At 46.9% G+C, this 17816-nt stretch overlaps 1 protein-coding gene across 1 annotated transcript in view; it reads left to right on the forward strand.

The window, feature by feature from the left end:
* The window catches only part of PTPRT (protein tyrosine phosphatase receptor type T), a 776661-nt gene that overhangs the window by 106799 nt on the left and 652046 nt on the right, over nucleotides 1-17816 (forward strand). Inside the window, 1 exon segment of the mRNA XM_087853941.1 lies at nucleotides 7301-7416. Within this exon segment, the coding sequence (XP_087710067.1) occupies nucleotides 7301-7416 (116 nt within the window).

Here is a 17816-nt window from a genome sequence, read left to right on the forward strand (position 1 = left end):
TTCTGTGTATTAGAGATTCCCATTAATTTCTTGGCATTAATTCCCATTAATTTCTTGGTTCCAGGTACTCCTGGAGGGCTCGCTCTACTCCCTCCTTGTAGCCATGAGTCATGCTGTTGGCGGTGGTACAGTCTGCTATTTCCTCAAGAAGTGTCATGCCCTTTGTTGTTAGAGGGTTTTCAGTCCTTCCATTTTGGGGCTCTTCTCATGTCAGCCCCATCCATGTTGCTTTAATTGAAATGACACTTTCGACTCCTGCTGCGATGAATTTGTTAGAACCTTAAACATCTCTTCCTTCCCTGGTGCTAGAATGCCGTTGTTTGACTCATTGCTTAGAGCATCTCTCTGGAGGAATTTGGGACAAGTTCCAAGGGGTTTTGGCAAGGCAGTGTTTGGGATCGTTGTGTTTTGTGTCTGTGCAAGGGAACCCTTCTTCCCAAAAAACCAGCCAGCTTCTCAGGAAGGCTGAGATCCTACCAGCTTCTTCATTACTCTGGCCTAAGTTTCCTGCCCTCTGGGTTACTTGCTGAGTCTTTGGGATTTCCTTAGGTGGGTCTGTCCACGCAGTCATGCCTGCTGAACCAGACCTCATGGAAAGAGGGTCCCAGTAATCCCCCTCGGCCATGCAGTGGAAATTTTCACCTCTGTTGTGAGGCCCAACCTGATCCCTGTCCCTTGTTCTAACCTCAACTCCACCTTAACTCCAAGCACTAGTTTGCCTTTAAAGCCGAATGCTTCCTTCTCTCTGAGAAGTCCGTATGGGAAACGGTTCTCTGAAGGGTGTTTGGATGCCCTTCCACCCTAAAGCCTCATGGCCCCCCACCTTGGAGTCTGTCCCCCTCACTGGGGCTGCTCCTGAATTTAGGATTCTCCTGATGACCTTGTATTCCTCCTGCTGAGGAATGTGGTTTGCATGGTTATGGAATTGCTGAGATCCAATTAGCCAGCAAATGGACCATAGGCTACACCTCAGAAGGATGTGACTCTGGCTGTGTTCCTGGGTAATGGGAACACAATGCATAGTTTAGTCTCGATTCTTCGGCAGCTTGGGCTTGAACTTCCCAGTAATCAAAATGTGAGGACCCTTGTGATAGCAGCTGGAATTGGAAAAATTCCACTGAACGGTATGTACAGATCCTGGTGGTGCGTAGAGTCCTCAGGGGCCTATGCACGCAGCTCCTGAGTCCTATGGAGTTGAGCGATGCCTCGCCAAAGCCCCTTCTCCAGTTCACATCCACTCTGGCTCTTCACTCCTACTTTCTCTCATCAGATAAATTAGTGCGCATTAGCGATGTGTCAGGAACTCACACTGGACACGGGGGATACTTCAGTGATCAAGTTGGTTAGATCCTTGTCTCCATGGTGTTAACTTACCCGAGCAGCAGAGGGAGGAAAGCCACTCAATAAGTAATATTAAGTAGTAACAAATATAATTTCAGATAGTGATAGCGCAGTGAAGAGAATAAATGTGAGTGGCTGGGTTTGGGGAGGGCTCCTTAGGTAGAGAGGGCAGGGGACAAGTCTGGGCACGTGTGGTCTGAGCTGACACCCGAGTCCCTTGTGTGGTGATCTAGGGAGGGGGGCAGGCCAGGCAGAGGCAACAGCAGGTGCAGAGGCCCTGTGGTGGGAATTCACAAGTGTTGCCAGAGTAGCCAGAGTATAGGGAGCACAGGGGAAAAGGGTCTGAGTGAAAGTTAGGGAGGGAGGCTGAGGCCAGGCCACGAAGGGGCTGAGCGTTTCGAGGTTGGGCTTTAATCAAAGCACGAGGAGGCACCCCTGGGGATTGATTTGATCTCATTTAAATACTTAGAAGATCACTTTGGCTGGTCTGCACAGAATGAGTTGAAGGGGGGGGAATAGAGGAGCCAGAGACTGATCAGGAAGAAAGTTCTGGAGTCATGGAAGAGGTAGGTGGAGGTGGCCTGGCATAGGCTGGTGGAGAGACATCATTCATCATTTAGCGTGTGTTTACTGAGCGTGTACTCTAGGACAGGCACTATTCTGGGTTTATGGGAGTAAGACACATTCATTCTCTGCCCTCATGGGCTTCCATTGAGATGGAAGACACTGGAAATGAAACAGGTAATTATATGATCTATAACAGAGGGTGAGTTAGTCGCAAAGGCTGCCATACAAAATGCTACAGGCTGGGCGGGCTCACGCGGCCGAAATTTATTTGTCCGCAGTTCTGTAGGTGGAAGTCCGGGAGGGTTGGTGTTTCCCCTAGGCCTCTGTCCTTTGCTTGCAGGTGGCTGCCGCCTTGCTCTGTCCTCACACCGGCTTTGCTCTGTGTACACGTGCTCCTGATGGTCTCGGTGTGCCCAAACCTTCTCTCCTTCCCAGGGCACCAGACAGATTGGATTAAGGTCCACCCTAAAAGCTCTATCTCCAAATACAGTCACACTCTGAGGTGTTGAGCAGTAGGGCTTCAATATATGAATTGGGGGGGGGGCACAGTTTAGTCCGTAACAGCTGGTGAGCAGTGCCATGAGGAAGTGAAGCACGGAGAAGGAGAGAGGTGGGCAGGTGAGAGATACATTTAGGAGATAGACTCAGCTGATCCTATTTGATGGGTTAGTTTGGGAGCCAGAGGCATCAAAATGGCGCTCTCCTGGATTCGTGGCTAAAGCCCCTGGCTGGTGCAGGCTGGGGTGCTGTAAGTCTGTGGAGCCTGAGTGATGCCTTCCAGCGTGCCGACCACGCATGCGTCCTGCGGGGGCTGGGGGATCGTGAGTCCTGCGTACGGCTAGTGGCTTCTGAACCATCCTTTGCACTGACCGTGCCTTTTGCCCTCCAAAGCCTTCATATGAATGCATTTATGACTTCACCCGTGGGTGTTAAAAATTTAAGTATATTGAGAAACAACACATTCTCCTGAGGCTTTGTAATTCTCCGCTTCCATCCTCCAAAACATTTTTTCTCTTAACATCAGGTCAGCACTTATCAATAAGCGTTTCTGCTAAATATTCCAGAAGTTCCAGGGCGGGTGCCGGGGGGTGCGGGGGTGGCGGTGAGTGCCTGACTTGCAATTGTATTCTCGATAGATTTGAGCTGAAGTTACGACTTCACATGGTTGCCTTGCTGCTTCCAAAACGCCGACCGACAGACAGGCATAATACTCAAAGGAAATTATTTTCGCTTACAAACTGAAGCCTCTCGTCTATATTTTATAGCCCATTTAACATTTTTTTGTGGGATCCTGAAAGTATTTTGGTCATAGTCACCACTCTGCTGTCATTCACCGTGTCAGCCGTGAGCAGGGACACCGCAGCTACAACCACACATGAGAAACGTCAGCCAAATTTTCCACCCGGTCTCCAAGTTTCTCGCTCCCAAGTTGACTTTTAGAATTTTTTAAACTCCCCCCCCCCCCCCAATCACAACCTTGCAGGGCCATGTCACCGAGCCCACGGAGCGTCTGCAGCACGTTTCTAATGTATGTACTGTGCTTTCTCCTCACTTGCGTGGCTTCCTACTGAGCGCTGTCAGGTTTAAAGAGCGAGATAAAGGGCACAATACTGTGTCTTCAGATGCTGCACTGACATCGGCAGGAGTTTAAATGTCACCAACATCAAGGCATTTTGCCCCAAATGCACAGCCAGTTTGCTGTTAACCCCATTCAGCGGGATCCCACTTTGGGGGTGCTGGGTCTCAGTGGGGAGTGAGGGTGGAATATTTAAAACCACAAGCTGGAGGCCGGGCTGGGCCCCAGGTCAACTGTGTTTGGCCCCCGGTTGGCAAGTGGAAGCTGGAAGGATAAATTCTTTCCCCGAGCTGTGGATGCTGGAGGAAAATCACAGTTGAGAGAGCATAGGGCTCAGAAGTGGACCAGAGTGTGTGTGTGTGTGTGTGTATGTGTGTGTGTGTATGTATATGTGTGTTGGGGGGGCAGAGAGGGGGAGAGGGAAGGTCAGAAAGGCCAGGAGCTCAGAGAAGTGGCCTGAACAGGTCACCAACACAAGAAGGCTCCCCAGAGAGAGACTTGTGTCGTGAGATGGGAATGAGGCCAGGGCTCTAAGAGCAGACACAAGAGTAAGGGCATATAGACAGAGGGCTAAGCAGGAAGAGGGTGTTCTAGGTAAGTTCTTGTGTCAGGAACCTTGATCTAGGGCTAGCAGTCATGTGGTCCACAGCCTGCTGCCTGGAGGGGAGGGGGCATCCCTGGATTTATGAAGCCAGACGAGGCAGGACTGGCCAGTGGAATTGTTCTAGGTGACTTACATAGGAGCTGTCAAACAGGGACTGCACGTGAGAAGAGCTTGCCTGCAGATGTGTTTTGTTAACTCTGCATGGTGTTTTAATGGAATTTAGTTAAAGTTTTAGAATGAGAGATTTCACATAAAATCGGATTGCTTACTTGGGTTGGAAAATTGGACGACTGGCTGCCCTGAGCAAAGTATTCTGGAGTAGCCTTCTCTGCTGGATTTGAGTAACAGCTGCCCCCTTTCAAGGGGTCATGGGGTCTTTATCCATTTCTCCTCAGGCCCTACCACTCCTTAGTTTCTCCTCAGTGCTGAGGCTGCTGTCAGATACCAATTGTCACTGTGCGTGCAATGTTGCTGTTCTTATAGAAAGAGACATCTTTATTTTATTATTTTTTTAAGATTTTGAGAGAGAGAGAGAAAGAATGAGTTAGGGGGAGGGGCAGAGGGAGAGGCATAAGCAGACTCCCCGCTGAGCAGGAAGCCTGGTGTGGGGCTTGATCCCAGGACCCTAGGATCATGACCTGAGCTGAAGGCAGACACTTAACCGACTGAGCCACCCAGGCACCTCGAAATCCTTATTTTACAAAAATCTCTATCAAAAGTGGGCAAGTGAATGATGGAGCAGGAGATGGTGTTTCGTTTTTGTTTTGTTTTATAACTGAGCCACTTTACTCATTTATATAACTGGCTCCTGTGGGTACATTGGTTCAGCCTCACTGCTGTAAACCATCCATGTTTCACCAGAATATTAACCCTAGGGGCCGTTAAGCCTCTGAATTCTCTACCCCTGAACCTAGAAGGGAGGGAGGAAGAGGGTCTGAAAATGAAAGAATCCAGACAAAAGGTCGGCTGCTGAGAAGCCGGGAGTCAGAAGCAAGCAGGAGACATTGATCCAGAGAAGATCCATTTCTCATTGCACAAATCCCAGAGGTTAAACCATTTGCCCAGTGTCCCCAAGGGTAAGGACAGACGTCCCTTTGTGAAACCCAGCACAAAGCCTCCCAACACTGGAGTTAAGACTGTCCTCCCTCCCTGCATGGAGTGGATGTTCCCTCTCTATCAAACCTGGGGCATAAAGGGACTTACAAAGTTTACTCTTAGTCCTACTTGAAGAATTGACTTGAACTGGTAGTTCCAAAAATAACTTTATAAAATGATACAGGAAAGCCAAAAGGGAACAATTTCAAACAATCAAAGCAGCATGATGTTTGTCAGGTTGACCAGATGCTGGAATCTTCAGTTGGGAGAAGCCCACAAAGAGAGGTCTCCCCTGCGTCTTCAGTGCTTGGGGCCACTTGAGCAGTGAGGTCCTGAAGGTAGCACAAGGGGGTCCCTAAGCTGTTGTCCTTTGTTTGAGAGCTTGAGCGGGTGTGTTTTCACACAGCAAGTCTGCCTAATCATGCCAGAGGTTTGGCTTCGGCTGAGCTCTACATGTCATGACACACATTGGTAGAGCCCATAGTTCAACGTGTGAAGGCCATGGGGACAAATGGCAAGGAAGGGGATGACTCATGATTAAATACTTGGGAGCATTGAGAGGAGCCTTCAGTCAGCAGAGCCTGGCCTGCAATCCTTTTCTCTCAACCCTGGGGTCCAGGTGATGCCGTTGACCTCCCATTACGTAGGCAACTGGGGAATGTGCCATTTAAATGTTGACTTTGGGGCTAAAATTTGGGCTGAATTCTGTTTGTCTCTTACTAATGCCAACTTGAGCCTTGGTTTCTGCCTCTCTGAAAGGGGAATAGTAACATTGTCTGCTTTACAGGGATGTTAGGAAGTTAAATTAGATAAAACATGTAAAGCATTTATCACAGCGCCTGGCATTGCTGGAGCTTTAGATAAGTGATATTATTGCTATTACTTGTCTCTCTGGGTATTGGACTCTGTCTGAAAAGATGGCCAGAGGCCCTTGTTGAACCTTCTTGATCCTCTTAACAACTGTTCATTTGGTCTCATCGCGGGGCAGTGGCTGTCCGGTTCATCAGTGATTCCGTTGATGCGCTAGGCGATCTTTGGCATTTTTGTGCCTCACTGAAGAAGTTTGTACTTGTTGGCATGAGTTAGCAACTCGTGCGTCTCTGGGGGGCTCGAATAGGCGAGACCCTCACTCCACAAACAAGGAAAGAGATGAACCCATGACCCCACAGAAAACAGTGTCATTCTGGGATGATTGCTCACAGACCCTGTGAGTTTCATTTATTTGAAAGTCCCTTTTCCTGTTGTGCCAAGTCCCCAGAGCAGATGTCCCACGTCCCTCCCATCCTGGGGAGATACTGCAGCTTAGAGCTCAGAGTGTGGACTCTGAAAGTTGCTTCTTGAGTTCTCTGTCCCTCAGTTCACTCACTGTAAGAGACGATCCCTCCACCAGCCGCATTGGGTTCAGTGTGTTACCGTGTGGGGACACCCCGCACAGCGAGCCCTGTGTGAATGACAGCTCCCGGGTTTCTCCTTCACCTTTTTCCCCTCCTTGGCTCTGCCCTCCTCATCATCTTCCTCACAAGCATCATCACCGAGGCCAGGCGTGTGGGTCTCAGGCTCACAGGTGCTTTGCTTCGGCTTCCCTCTTTTTTGCTCACTCAGGCTAGAGCGAGGACTTTTCGCTGGTGAATCCTCCCCAAGACCCCTCCCTTCAATTTTTTCCTTCCCAACACGCCAGTATTGCCCCAAAGCTAATAATAGGGACTTTGAGGCTCCGAGAGACCTGCATTCATGTCTTGCCTCCCTCACTTTCTGGCTCTCTGATTGTGCTGAGCTATGTAAGTCTTCAGAGCCTTCATTTGCTGATCTGTGAAATGGAGCTAGCACCCATCCCACGAATATTGGCAGGTTTAAGTGAGGCAATCAGGTAAAGCTCGTAGAACCAGCAGCGCCTCGCTCACAGTAAGCGAGCCAGCAGCCGGAGCTCTTCGCTGTGCCAGGCCGCTTCCCAGGTGTGGCTTCCACCCTGTGCAGCGCTCATCCTGAGTGGGTTGGATGTGGGTGGCAGCTCTGGATCGAGCTGGTTATATGCCAGGCACTGTTGTAGGCCCTGGGAATACAGTGGTGCCGCAGGTTATTGAATTCAGTCCTCACGTGCTGTTTGGTTTCTCTCCTAGGAAAAGCACCTCATTTTCTGCGGCTCCAAAACGTCGAGGTGAATGTGGGGCAGAATGCCACCTTTCAGTGCATCGCTGGTGGGAAGTGGTCTCAGCATGACAAACTTTGGCTCCAGGTAAGGGTGGGAGTGGCCCCCTGCTCACACCTGCCCATCCCTTGGTAAGGGAAGAAAGTGTGTGCTGGGATGAAGGGCTTGGTGTGCATAAGGGGAGGGGATAGCTTCTATGTCCCTCTACTCCTTGGCTGATACTCTGCCTCCGTGATCTTGTTAGATCATTGCTCTAATTCTGTTTTGTAGGCATCAGGATACCCATTTCACAGATGGAGAAACTAAGATCATAAACATAAAAGTGCCAGAACTAGAACTTGTAACTACGACCTTTCCAAGCTGTCTTCTAACAGCCTTTGTCCTTTAAGGTCAGACTCCCAGGGTGAAGGCAGACTTAATACTTTAGATTCTGCGTATGTGGAATCATGAAATCTTCACTGGAGGGCCCTTAACTACCCAGTGGTCCACCAGATTCCTGTCTGACGCATAATGCTCCTCCACAGCATTCTGTAAAGTCTGGTAAAATCACCCTTTGCCAGAAAACTTCACTACACCAGCAAAGCCATGTGTTCTTTGGCTGAACGAGTCTCTCAGGAAAGTCAGTGAGATGTTCTGAGTATGAATTTGTTCTGCTCTTAGGTCTGCTCCTTGGCGTTACTTTAAAAGCAAGATAAGAGAGGATCTCTATCAGTGGGGGGGGGGGATGGGACACGGAATTACACACAAATTGTTGCAGCATCAGAGATATTCCCATGGATGTGAGAGTAGAAATACCAAGTGGTAGGACAGGGCACAAGGTGACCTGTGCTGTTCAGTGAGTAGCCACACGTGGCTATTGAACGTATTTTGGTTTTGTTTTTTATTTTACACAAATTCATTGAGGTTTGAGATGCAGTATTTAAAATGGGTAATTTTATACGTTTTCATGTGTGTATGTTTGTGAAACTGTGATCACAGTGAAGGTACCAGACCTATCCATCATCCTCAGAAGTTTCCTTTTTCCCATTTGAAATCCCTTCTTTCTGCCCTCTTTACTCCCATCGGTCTCCGGGTGATCACTGATCCGTGTTCTGTCACTTGACCCTTGAACTTGCATGGGTTTGAACTGGGTAGGTTCACTTATAGATTTTTTTGATTAGTAAATACAGTACAGTACTGTAAATGTATTTTCACTTTTTTATGATTTTCTTCCTATGATTTTCTTTCTTTTCTCTAACTTGACTCTAAGAATATAGCATATAGTACATATGACATACAAAGCATATATTTATTGACTATGTTATTGGTAAAGCTTCTGGTCAATGTAGACTATTAGTCATTCAGTTTGTGGGGGGAGGCAGAAGTCATACAGTGGATTTTTGACTGTAGTGGGGTTGCGGTTTTTAACCCCCATGTCGAAGGGTCCACTGTGTATTAATTTGCATGTTCTAGAATTTTATATGAATGAAGTCACACAGTATGTATTCTTTTTTTCACTCAATTATTTTGAGATCATCTGTGATGTGTGTGTGTGTGTGTGTGTGTGTATATATATATATATATATATAAAATTTTGTTGTTATTGAGTAATATTCCATTGTATGAAGATACCATGATTTCTTTATACATTCATCTGTGGATGGATATGTGGGTTGTTCAGTTATGGGTTTTTTAAAAACAAGTTGCTAAAGGGTGCCTGAGTGGCTCAGTTGGTTAGGTGTCTGCCTTCGGCTCAGATCATGATCCCAGGGTCGTGGGATGGAGCCTTGCATTGGGCTCCCTGCTCAGTGGGGAGTCTGCTCCCCCCCTCCCCCCACTCGTGATCTCTCTCTCATTGTCTCTTTAAGTAAATAAAATCTTCAAAAAAAATGTAAGAAAAAAGTTGCTGTGAACATTCACGGACTTGAATGGATGTATGGGCAAATGCTTTCGTTTCTCTTGGACAGATGCCTGGAATTGGAATGGCGGGGTCCTCTGGTAGATGTATAACTTTTAAAAGAACCGCTGAGCTGTTTTCCGTGTGATTGTACCATGTTGCTTTCCCGTCAGCAGTGGATGGGAGTTGTTGCTTACCGACATCCCTGCCAGTGCTTGGTATGGTCGTTCTTTTTAGTTTGAGCCATTTGACAGGTGTGTAGTGGTACCTCCTTGTGATTCTTGTTTTCCTTTCCCTCAGGACCAGTGATGCTGAACACCTCTCCATGTGCTCATTTGCTGGCATTCGTGTGTCGTCTTTGGTGCCATGTCTGTTTCAGGTTTTTTTTTTCCTCCTTTATTGTTTCTTTCCTTATTATTGTATTTTGGCAGTTCTTTATGTTCTGGATACAGATCCTTTGTCAGATACATGCTTTGAAAATATTTTCTCTCTTTATCTGTGGTTTGTCTTTTCGTTCTTTTAATTGTAGCGTTGGAGGAGCAATTTTTAAATTTGGATGAAATCAAATTTATCATTTTCTTCTTTTTTGGATCTTGTCCTGGCATCATTTCTAAGAAATCTTTGCCTAACCGAGGGTCACAATGATTTTTTTTCTTCTGTTTCCTTCTAGAAATTTTATAATCTTAGCTTTTACATTTAGGTCTGTAACCCATTTTGAGTTAATTTTGCATATGGTATGAGGTATGCATTGAAGTTCTTTTTTCTTTTGGCGTGCATTTAGAGATCTCTGTTGTTCCAGCATCATTAGTTGAAAAAGAGCATTCTTTCTCTGCTGTGCTGCTTTTGTCCACAGAGGTACAGGGCTATTCCTGGGCTCTTGATCCTATTCCATTGATCTCTTTGTCTATCTTTATGCCACTATCACACTGACTCGGTTACCGTAAGCTTTATAACAAGTTTTGAATCTGGTATTGTTAGTCTTCCAGTTCTTCCTTTTCACAGTGATTATGACTGTTCTAGGTCGTTTGCATTTCCATATGACTTTAGAATCCCTTTGTCAACTTCTACATGAAAAGCCTGTTGGGATTTTGATGGGGATTGATTGCATTGAATCTATAAATCACTTTCGCAGAGAACTGACATCTTAGCAATAATGACTTTTGTGAGTATGAACATGGTATAGTTCTTCATTTATTTAAAGTCTACGGTAATTTCACTCAGCACTCACTGTAATTTTCAGTGTATAGGTCTGACACATGTTTTGGTCAGACTTTTCCTTGGGTGTCTGATATTTTTGGTAGAAAAAGATCTCCATTTCTGACTTTTGCTGCTGGTGTATAGAAATACACTTGACTTCCAGATACTGATCTTGTGTCCTACAACCCTGTTAAACTTAGAGTGGCAATTTACGTTTAAATTAATTAAAATAAATTAAATTCCGAACTTAGATGCCTGTCACACTGGTCTCACTTCAAGTGCATAGTAGCCACGTGCATCTAGTGGCTGCTGTGGTGGACAAGTGCCCACAGGACATTTGCAACATTGCAGAAAGGCTTCGTGGAGAGCAGAGCTCGTGCTTCAACACAACAGGAATGTTGGTTGGAAGATGCTAACTCCAGTTACTTCCACCCTCATTTATTGAAAGATCTCCACCATCTCTTGGGGCTGACGTAGTTCAGATGTTGGTCCCCAGTCTGTGCCCGGCCATCTCGGCACACTTGGATGGAAGCTCATGGTATCGCTTCTCTTCTTACCTTTGAACCTGTTTCCTGCAGTTGAGTGAAAGAGCACCTGTTGTGGCTGACCATTCTTCCTCGCTCCGTGGCAGTGCAGTAGAATGAAAGTCATAGTAGTGCCTGACCCTCTTGCTTCCCTGGGCTGCCTGCAGACCACAAGAATCACGGTGAACTTCCATGTGTCACTCAAGTATTTTGTGTTAATTAATCTTTCAGTTGTAATTCCTATTGCACATCAGGCTCTCCGAAGCTTTGTCATTTCAACGGCGCTGCCTCAGTTGGGTCAGGAGACTGAGAAGGAACAATCACAATATTTTCAACACCTTTATTTAGCTTTTCCAATTATTTTGTGATGATTATTGCTGCATTTCTGAGTTGCATGTCCTGAACCTTGGCTTTTATCAGCGGAAGGATTTAGAAGGTAATAGAAGTATTGGAGAAAATAGATGGAAACGTACGGTGTGGAGCTCTCCCACACCTTATTTGCCTCCTTTTCAGTGTAAACCAAATCTTATTTCACAGAACGTTATTCAGGTGGCTTACAATGGGACATAAAGCGTGACAAGATAGCATAAATTAAAAGTGAGGCAGCGGGAGATAGGAGGAAAGGAACACAACTGCAGAGCTGGTCATAATGTTAAAACTGCGTTTCTCCACATCTGTGGCTTGCTGGCGGGTGACGGGCGGAACCCACAGCACCACAGCCGCTAGTGGCGTAAAGGAAACTTGTCAGATAAACAGTTCAGAGTGTCCACAAGATAAAACAAACCAATTGCTCGGGAACATTCTAACTTGTTCGCACAGAAGCCAGACAGGAATTGTTCCCAGGAGTCCTCATAAAGAAAACAGCGTGTGATGTAAGGAACGGTGTTCTTTCTATTGAGGGCACACAAGTGAGTTTCACAGGCTCGTTTCCTGTATTGGCGCTCTGTGCAAGAGCAGTTTGGGCAGGTGGTCAAAGAGGGAGGGGATGGGGTGGGGCAATGCAATAGGACAAAAGTCCCCAACTCTCTGCTCATCTGTCTCCATCCCGGGATACTTTAAATATACCTGGTGAGTGAATAGTTTCAATAGCTACTCCTTTAAGGAAGCCACCAGAAATATTGTCTCCCTCATCTGTATTTCAGGAAATAGTGGGAGGTAGGTGGTTTTACACTGTGCTCTCGGGCAAATGCCTGCTTGGCTAGTTAAGTCCAGGCTTTATATTTGGCAGTGTGGTTGGAAGTAAGTTCACGCCTTTGTACAAATTATGAGGCACCTGTCCTGACACCTGCCTGCCACTCAGTCCGGTGCACCCTGCTTGACACGGGCAGAGGCAGGAGTGCGTTTCTCCTGAGATGCTGCTTTGGTTCTGTCCCAGCGCCTGGAGGAACAGTGTAGAGTGGCCAGAGTTCTGTTCCATACATCAGGGCTTCTGTGACTCAGTCTGAAAATTCCCAAAATCAGCGAGACAGGTGTATTGTGGCCGAGTGTCTACCTTTCACCAATGCTGTTTCTTCCTGTACCTTCCAGGAGACAATGAGGAATCACTGTTGGTCACCAAAGACGAAAATGTTTTTATCCACCAGTTTTAAGTCAGGGAAATAAAGCCAGTGACTTTGTTTCCAGAATAGTATGTCCGTGCCCCTTCTCTCCGGCAATGTTTGGGTAGTGGTTGGTGGACTTCTAGTTTGAGATAAATCCCTATCGTCTCTGTCGTAGAGAATGCTTGCCTTCCTTTCCATAGAGCGGGACGCTATAGCTTGGTTGTCCTTAAGTGCTTTCTGATCATAAATTGGTAAGTTAAAAAGGAGGACCAGCCCGTACCCCTGTTTTACTCTCTCCTGGAACCTTTATATGCCCTTTAGAAACCCCAGCTGCTGGTGCCAGCTTTCATGGAATTACAGTGCACACTCTACCTAAGAATCAGTGGGTGGGATCTATGCAAAAACGTGTATCCCTGAGCCTAGAACAATACTAGTCCTTTAGGGAAAAGGCTGGCAGAGGCCCCTGAAAGTTATCAACAAGCTCATCTTGTTTGGGGGTGATTTCTCCTTTAGGGGAAGAGTCTAATGCCATGGTCTATGGTGGAAAGAGCTTCATTCATAACTTGCTAATTCCTTACATGATACCTTGGCCTGAGCAACCCAAACGTACAATTTTGAAGCATTTCTTAAGCAAGTAGATGGTGTCCATTCTGCCTGGAATGTCCAGTGAGCAAAGCAGCCTACAGGTTGGGGAGCCCTTTAAACAAAAAAAGAACAATGTTCAGGGTACGGCGAGGTGGAGGTGTGCTGACGGATTATCAGTGCAGCACAGGGAGAAATGTGTATGTGGGTGCATCTTTTCTGGAGGGTAATTTGGCAGTAGGTAGCTAAAATCTTAAATGCACATATTCTTCCAACAAGTAATTTTACTTTTGGGAATTTACCTGAGAAAATGACCGGAGGGAGAAAAAAATGTATCTGCAAGTATATTCAAAAGGATGAAACCTGAAAACATCCTGAACGCCCAGCAGAAGGGACTGAGGAAGTAAATGCTGGAATGCAGTCACTAAATATTGGGTTCTAGAAGTATATTGAATGCCATTTTCACAATAGGTGTCTAAGTGAAAAGAGCAGGTTATAAAACAATGTGTTCAATATATTTTTTATCAAAATAAACGTGAATGCATATTTATGCACACAAATATATCCGTACTTATATAAATAGTATTATACGTTAACACTGTAAGACACGTATCAGGACACTTAGTAATTGATTGTGATGGTAGATATGTATGCTTTGGATATTTACCTTTTCTGTTTCACTCAAATACTTTGAAATGAATATAGGTAACTAATAAAAACAGGGGAAAAAAAATCCACGAGGCCCAGCAGAATTAGAAGCAGAACCGCCCGCTGCCCTGCTTTCCCTCACACTCTCCTCACCAGCAGTTACCCTTCATCCGAGGGGGGGGGGTTAGAAATATTCCATGTGTGGCACCTGGTCTTTATGGAAGACTGTGACCCATGGGTCCAGAGCAGGCCGTGTCCGCCCCACTGCAGGGCTCATTTCCAGGCATCCCTACAAAGGATTTGCCTCACTGTGGGTTCGTACAACAAATAACATTTGACGCGTCACAGAAATGAGGCCATGAGTCCAAACGCCTGGCACAGATCTCAGTAGGGGCAGCATATGTGTTTAGACAAATCACAGGCATTGGACCGGGAGCAGACCCTGATCTGGCAGGAAAAGGCTCTTGCCCTGTGAGCGCATCAGCTCGGCAGCAGTCACACCAGGGCTGACGGGATGAGCAGACCTGTCAGTCCTTTGTGCAGCCGATGTTTCCGGTCAACCTGTTTCCCTGCTCCCTGAAAGCCTGCCGCTGGCTTGGGGCTGGGCATGTGCTGGACCCAGCTCCTCCACCTCCCGCCTACGTCTGTACCAGGTGTCCCTTCCATGTGGGACTGCTCTTGGAAACCTAGTGGCCACACCACAACTAAACAGTAGTGGTCAACGGATGATAACACAGTTGTGAACGTTGATAGCTTGGTTGCACATAGGATGGACTTAATTCTCATCGCCAAGTTTTCAGGGAATTGCTACTTTTAGCCCTGTTTGTAGATGAGACTAAGGCTTGGAGGGGGTCAGTGAGCCCCACAGGCCAGAGTCCCATAGGTCCTGAGCTGTGGAGGCAGGATTGGAATGTCTGTGTCACGTTATTCATCCTGAGTGTCCTTCCATGGTCACCTCGTAGACCTGACACTTAGGTCACCATGCCAGCCTTTCCTTCCTTAAAGGTGGCTTCCTAGTAGAAAAAAAATCATTTAGCACATATTTACACACCTTTAATTTGCACTGTACTAGATACTTAGAGATTTGTATTTCTCAAATTCACAAAGAAAAATCAAAATAAAAAAACCCTTGGAATTTTTTTTTCGAATTGCCCCCATGTAGTTGCCTTCTTTCTTCTCCCCTTCTTAGCCACATTTCCTGAACGTGATGTCTGCGCTTGCAGTGTGGCTCTCTTCAGCTCCCCACTCTTCCCAGCAGTGGCCCTTGTGAAGGTCCCTAGTGATTTTCTTGTTGCTGAAGCCGATGGTGGTCGTGATGGTGATGATTCCTCGTACTTGACTCTTCTTTCTTTGGTGTTCGGTGATGCTGATGGCTTCTCCTTGGAGATCTTCCTGTCCTCTTGGTTCTGTGACGTCGGTCTACTGACAACCATGAAAGGTCTGAAACTTCTTTGCAGGCTACCGAGTTTGCTTGCACAGGTTCATAGATGCTGGCGGAAGGTGTGACTCATGGGTCAGAGACAAAGGACTTCATTAGTCACTACACAGCAGGTAGCATGGCCATCATGTTTGCCACAGTTCCTGTCCCCACTCCTTCCCCCCTACCTCTCCCCGCCCCTGACGAAGTCCAGTGAGAATGATGTGGGGTGGATCTGGGCCAGGTTTGCATACAGGGGGGGAACCCTGTGCTTAGAAATCCCCAACTTTTTATTGTTAGCTTTATTGAGATATCATTTATAAACCATAATAGAATTCAGTGGTTGTTAGTGCATTTGCAGTCATGGAACCATCACATGCTTTGTCTTTCCTTCTTTTCACCTATGGGTACCTTAGATCAAAAAACAGCTCCTTGAGGGCAACCCGGGGGATGAAAATCTAGCTGGGCTTTGATCTCCGGGAGGTTGCATTCTCCCCAGTTCCTCTGTACCTGATGCATGGGCCTCTCCTCTGTCATCCTGTGCAGCGCGTCTCTGAGGACAATAGCCAACGTGCACCTGGAAGTTTCCCTTCACACACTTTTTCTTTCCTCCTTCACTTCCTGATACACTTTCCTAGGGGTCTTCCCTCAGTCCACCCTCAGTCTATGCACCTCTGGATTTGATCTCAGCTCTTCCAGGCCCAAGTGCCTGGGAGCTGGGGGAAGATTGGTGAGCGAGGTGCACCTGTTTCGTGTCCTCAGGGGGCTTATCTTCTGACAGCAGAGACATTAAGCAACTAACACGGAGTTCAGTATGTCAGCACAAATGTGACCAGGCTACCAGGGGAAGAGAAGGGTCTGTTGGGAGCATCTCTGCGAGTATCTCTCTGACAAGTGTCCTTGGAAGAAGTGGCCTTTGATTGGAGTTCTGAGGGGGGAACTGGAAATAGCCAAAGGGAGGTAGTGCCACACGGGGGCGGCACGTCTGCTGGCCCTTCACCACCTGCTCATCCTCTTGGCTCAGGGATTCCCACTCCCTATGGGGCTTAATCCAGGACCCTCCCGACTCTGCACACTCCACAGGAGCTCTGAACCCAGAGAGCAACCCCAGACAAGCCATGCATGTGGGGGGCCCTTGGGAGGGCTTCTGCACAGCTAATCAAAAATGATTTATGTCCACTTCCATTTCTTTTAACTTTTAATAAAAAATAACCAAAAGCTATTCTTTAGAGACTGCCAGAGAGGTACAACTATGGTCTTAAGAGAATCAATGAGTCAGGTTTTAGTGAGTTTCCAAATGTCATGCCATTGAAGCGGTATGACTAGAAGTGAAAAGAATATTCATTTACAAATGAACCTAAATATTTTCTAGCCAGGAGAGAAGGCTTCCAGGATCCTGTATTAAAGCATCTCCTGTGAAACAGGCATCCTGTCTCTTGCACACCCTTTCCCTTTTATTAAAGACAGCACCGTTTCCACTTTGACCAATCACAAATGAATTACAAGCCTGCGTGCTCTCTCTGCAATAATGACAGCCATTTTTGCAGGCTCTGTCTTATCTCTTTGTGAAAGGAATAATGCCATGACACAGGAGCAGAGGGGAGGGGGAACTGCAGAATGGCGAGGCCATTATAGATGCCTCCGTCGCTGTAATAGTGGTGTGAAAATAGCAGACTCTCCGTGGCATCAGGTGCTTCTCCGGTTTCTTCTCTAGGTAGTTCCTGAAGATAGGTCTTGCCTGGGGCTGTAAGGATGCATGTGTGCTAGGGTCAGAAATATTAAAGCGTGGGTGTTTGTAGCCCCTCTTTTTGCAAAGTGTGTGACTCTCAAATGATGTAGAAAAAAAAGGCAGCTAAGGAAAGGTGGAATTCGAGTTGTTTTAAAAAAAGAGACAAGCAGATGAAAGAAGAGAAAGAACAATGAGAGATTTCAGCAGAAGCTGTTGCCACGATGGGAGAGGCAGGGGTGTAAGATGGGATTAAGCAGGACCACCTCTTAAGTTTCACAGTGCCTTCATTCAGTTGAGAATGTGTGTCCCCCCAGATAGATGCGTTGGACAAAAGGTTCACCTTATGGGCAGGTGCATCCTCATGAGCTTAGAGCTTGGCGAACAAAGCGTCTGGGCAAAGAAATCCTCCAAGTGGACTCCGTCAGCCGGCGGGTCTGGACTCTGGTTTGCCAGGAGAGCGTGAGCTGGCTCTGAGTGGCACACCAGCGGCTGGGCATCTTTGGTGCAGTGACCAGTCGCTCAACCGCAGGAGGTGGCCTGGATTTAAGGAACGTTTCCATTCGTGTGTTCTGAGGTACAGTTTGACTCCTTACTTTCCATTGAGGGCTTTAAGACGGCAGTCACCTTCACGTCTTGGAGACCTAGGACAAAGTGAGCAGCATCAGCCTCGGTAACTTGTTGGAAGTGCAGATTAACTAGCCTCACCCCTGACCTACTGAATCACCCTCCAGGTGATTCCAATGCCCGCTGACTTTTGAGAACCACTGCTTTAGACTCATGAAGTTGAATGAAGACAACCTCGCCTGAACCTGATAGCCTGTCCGTGTGCCATTGCTTAATAATGTACTCGGAGAGTCTGTTAGCCAAGAATGGGGGAGGATGCTTGGCCAGTGCGTCTTTACGTAGATATTTCTGACTAAGAGACCACTGAGGTTTCCAGAAAGCTAGGCATCTGGGCTTCTGTCACTGCATT

The sequence above is a fragment of the Ursus americanus genome, chromosome 22 (genome assembly GCF_024610735.1).
Source record: "Ursus americanus isolate L20-20 chromosome 22, mUrsAme1.1.p, whole genome shotgun sequence".
Classification (NCBI taxonomy): Eukaryota; Metazoa; Chordata; class Mammalia; order Carnivora; family Ursidae; genus Ursus; species Ursus americanus.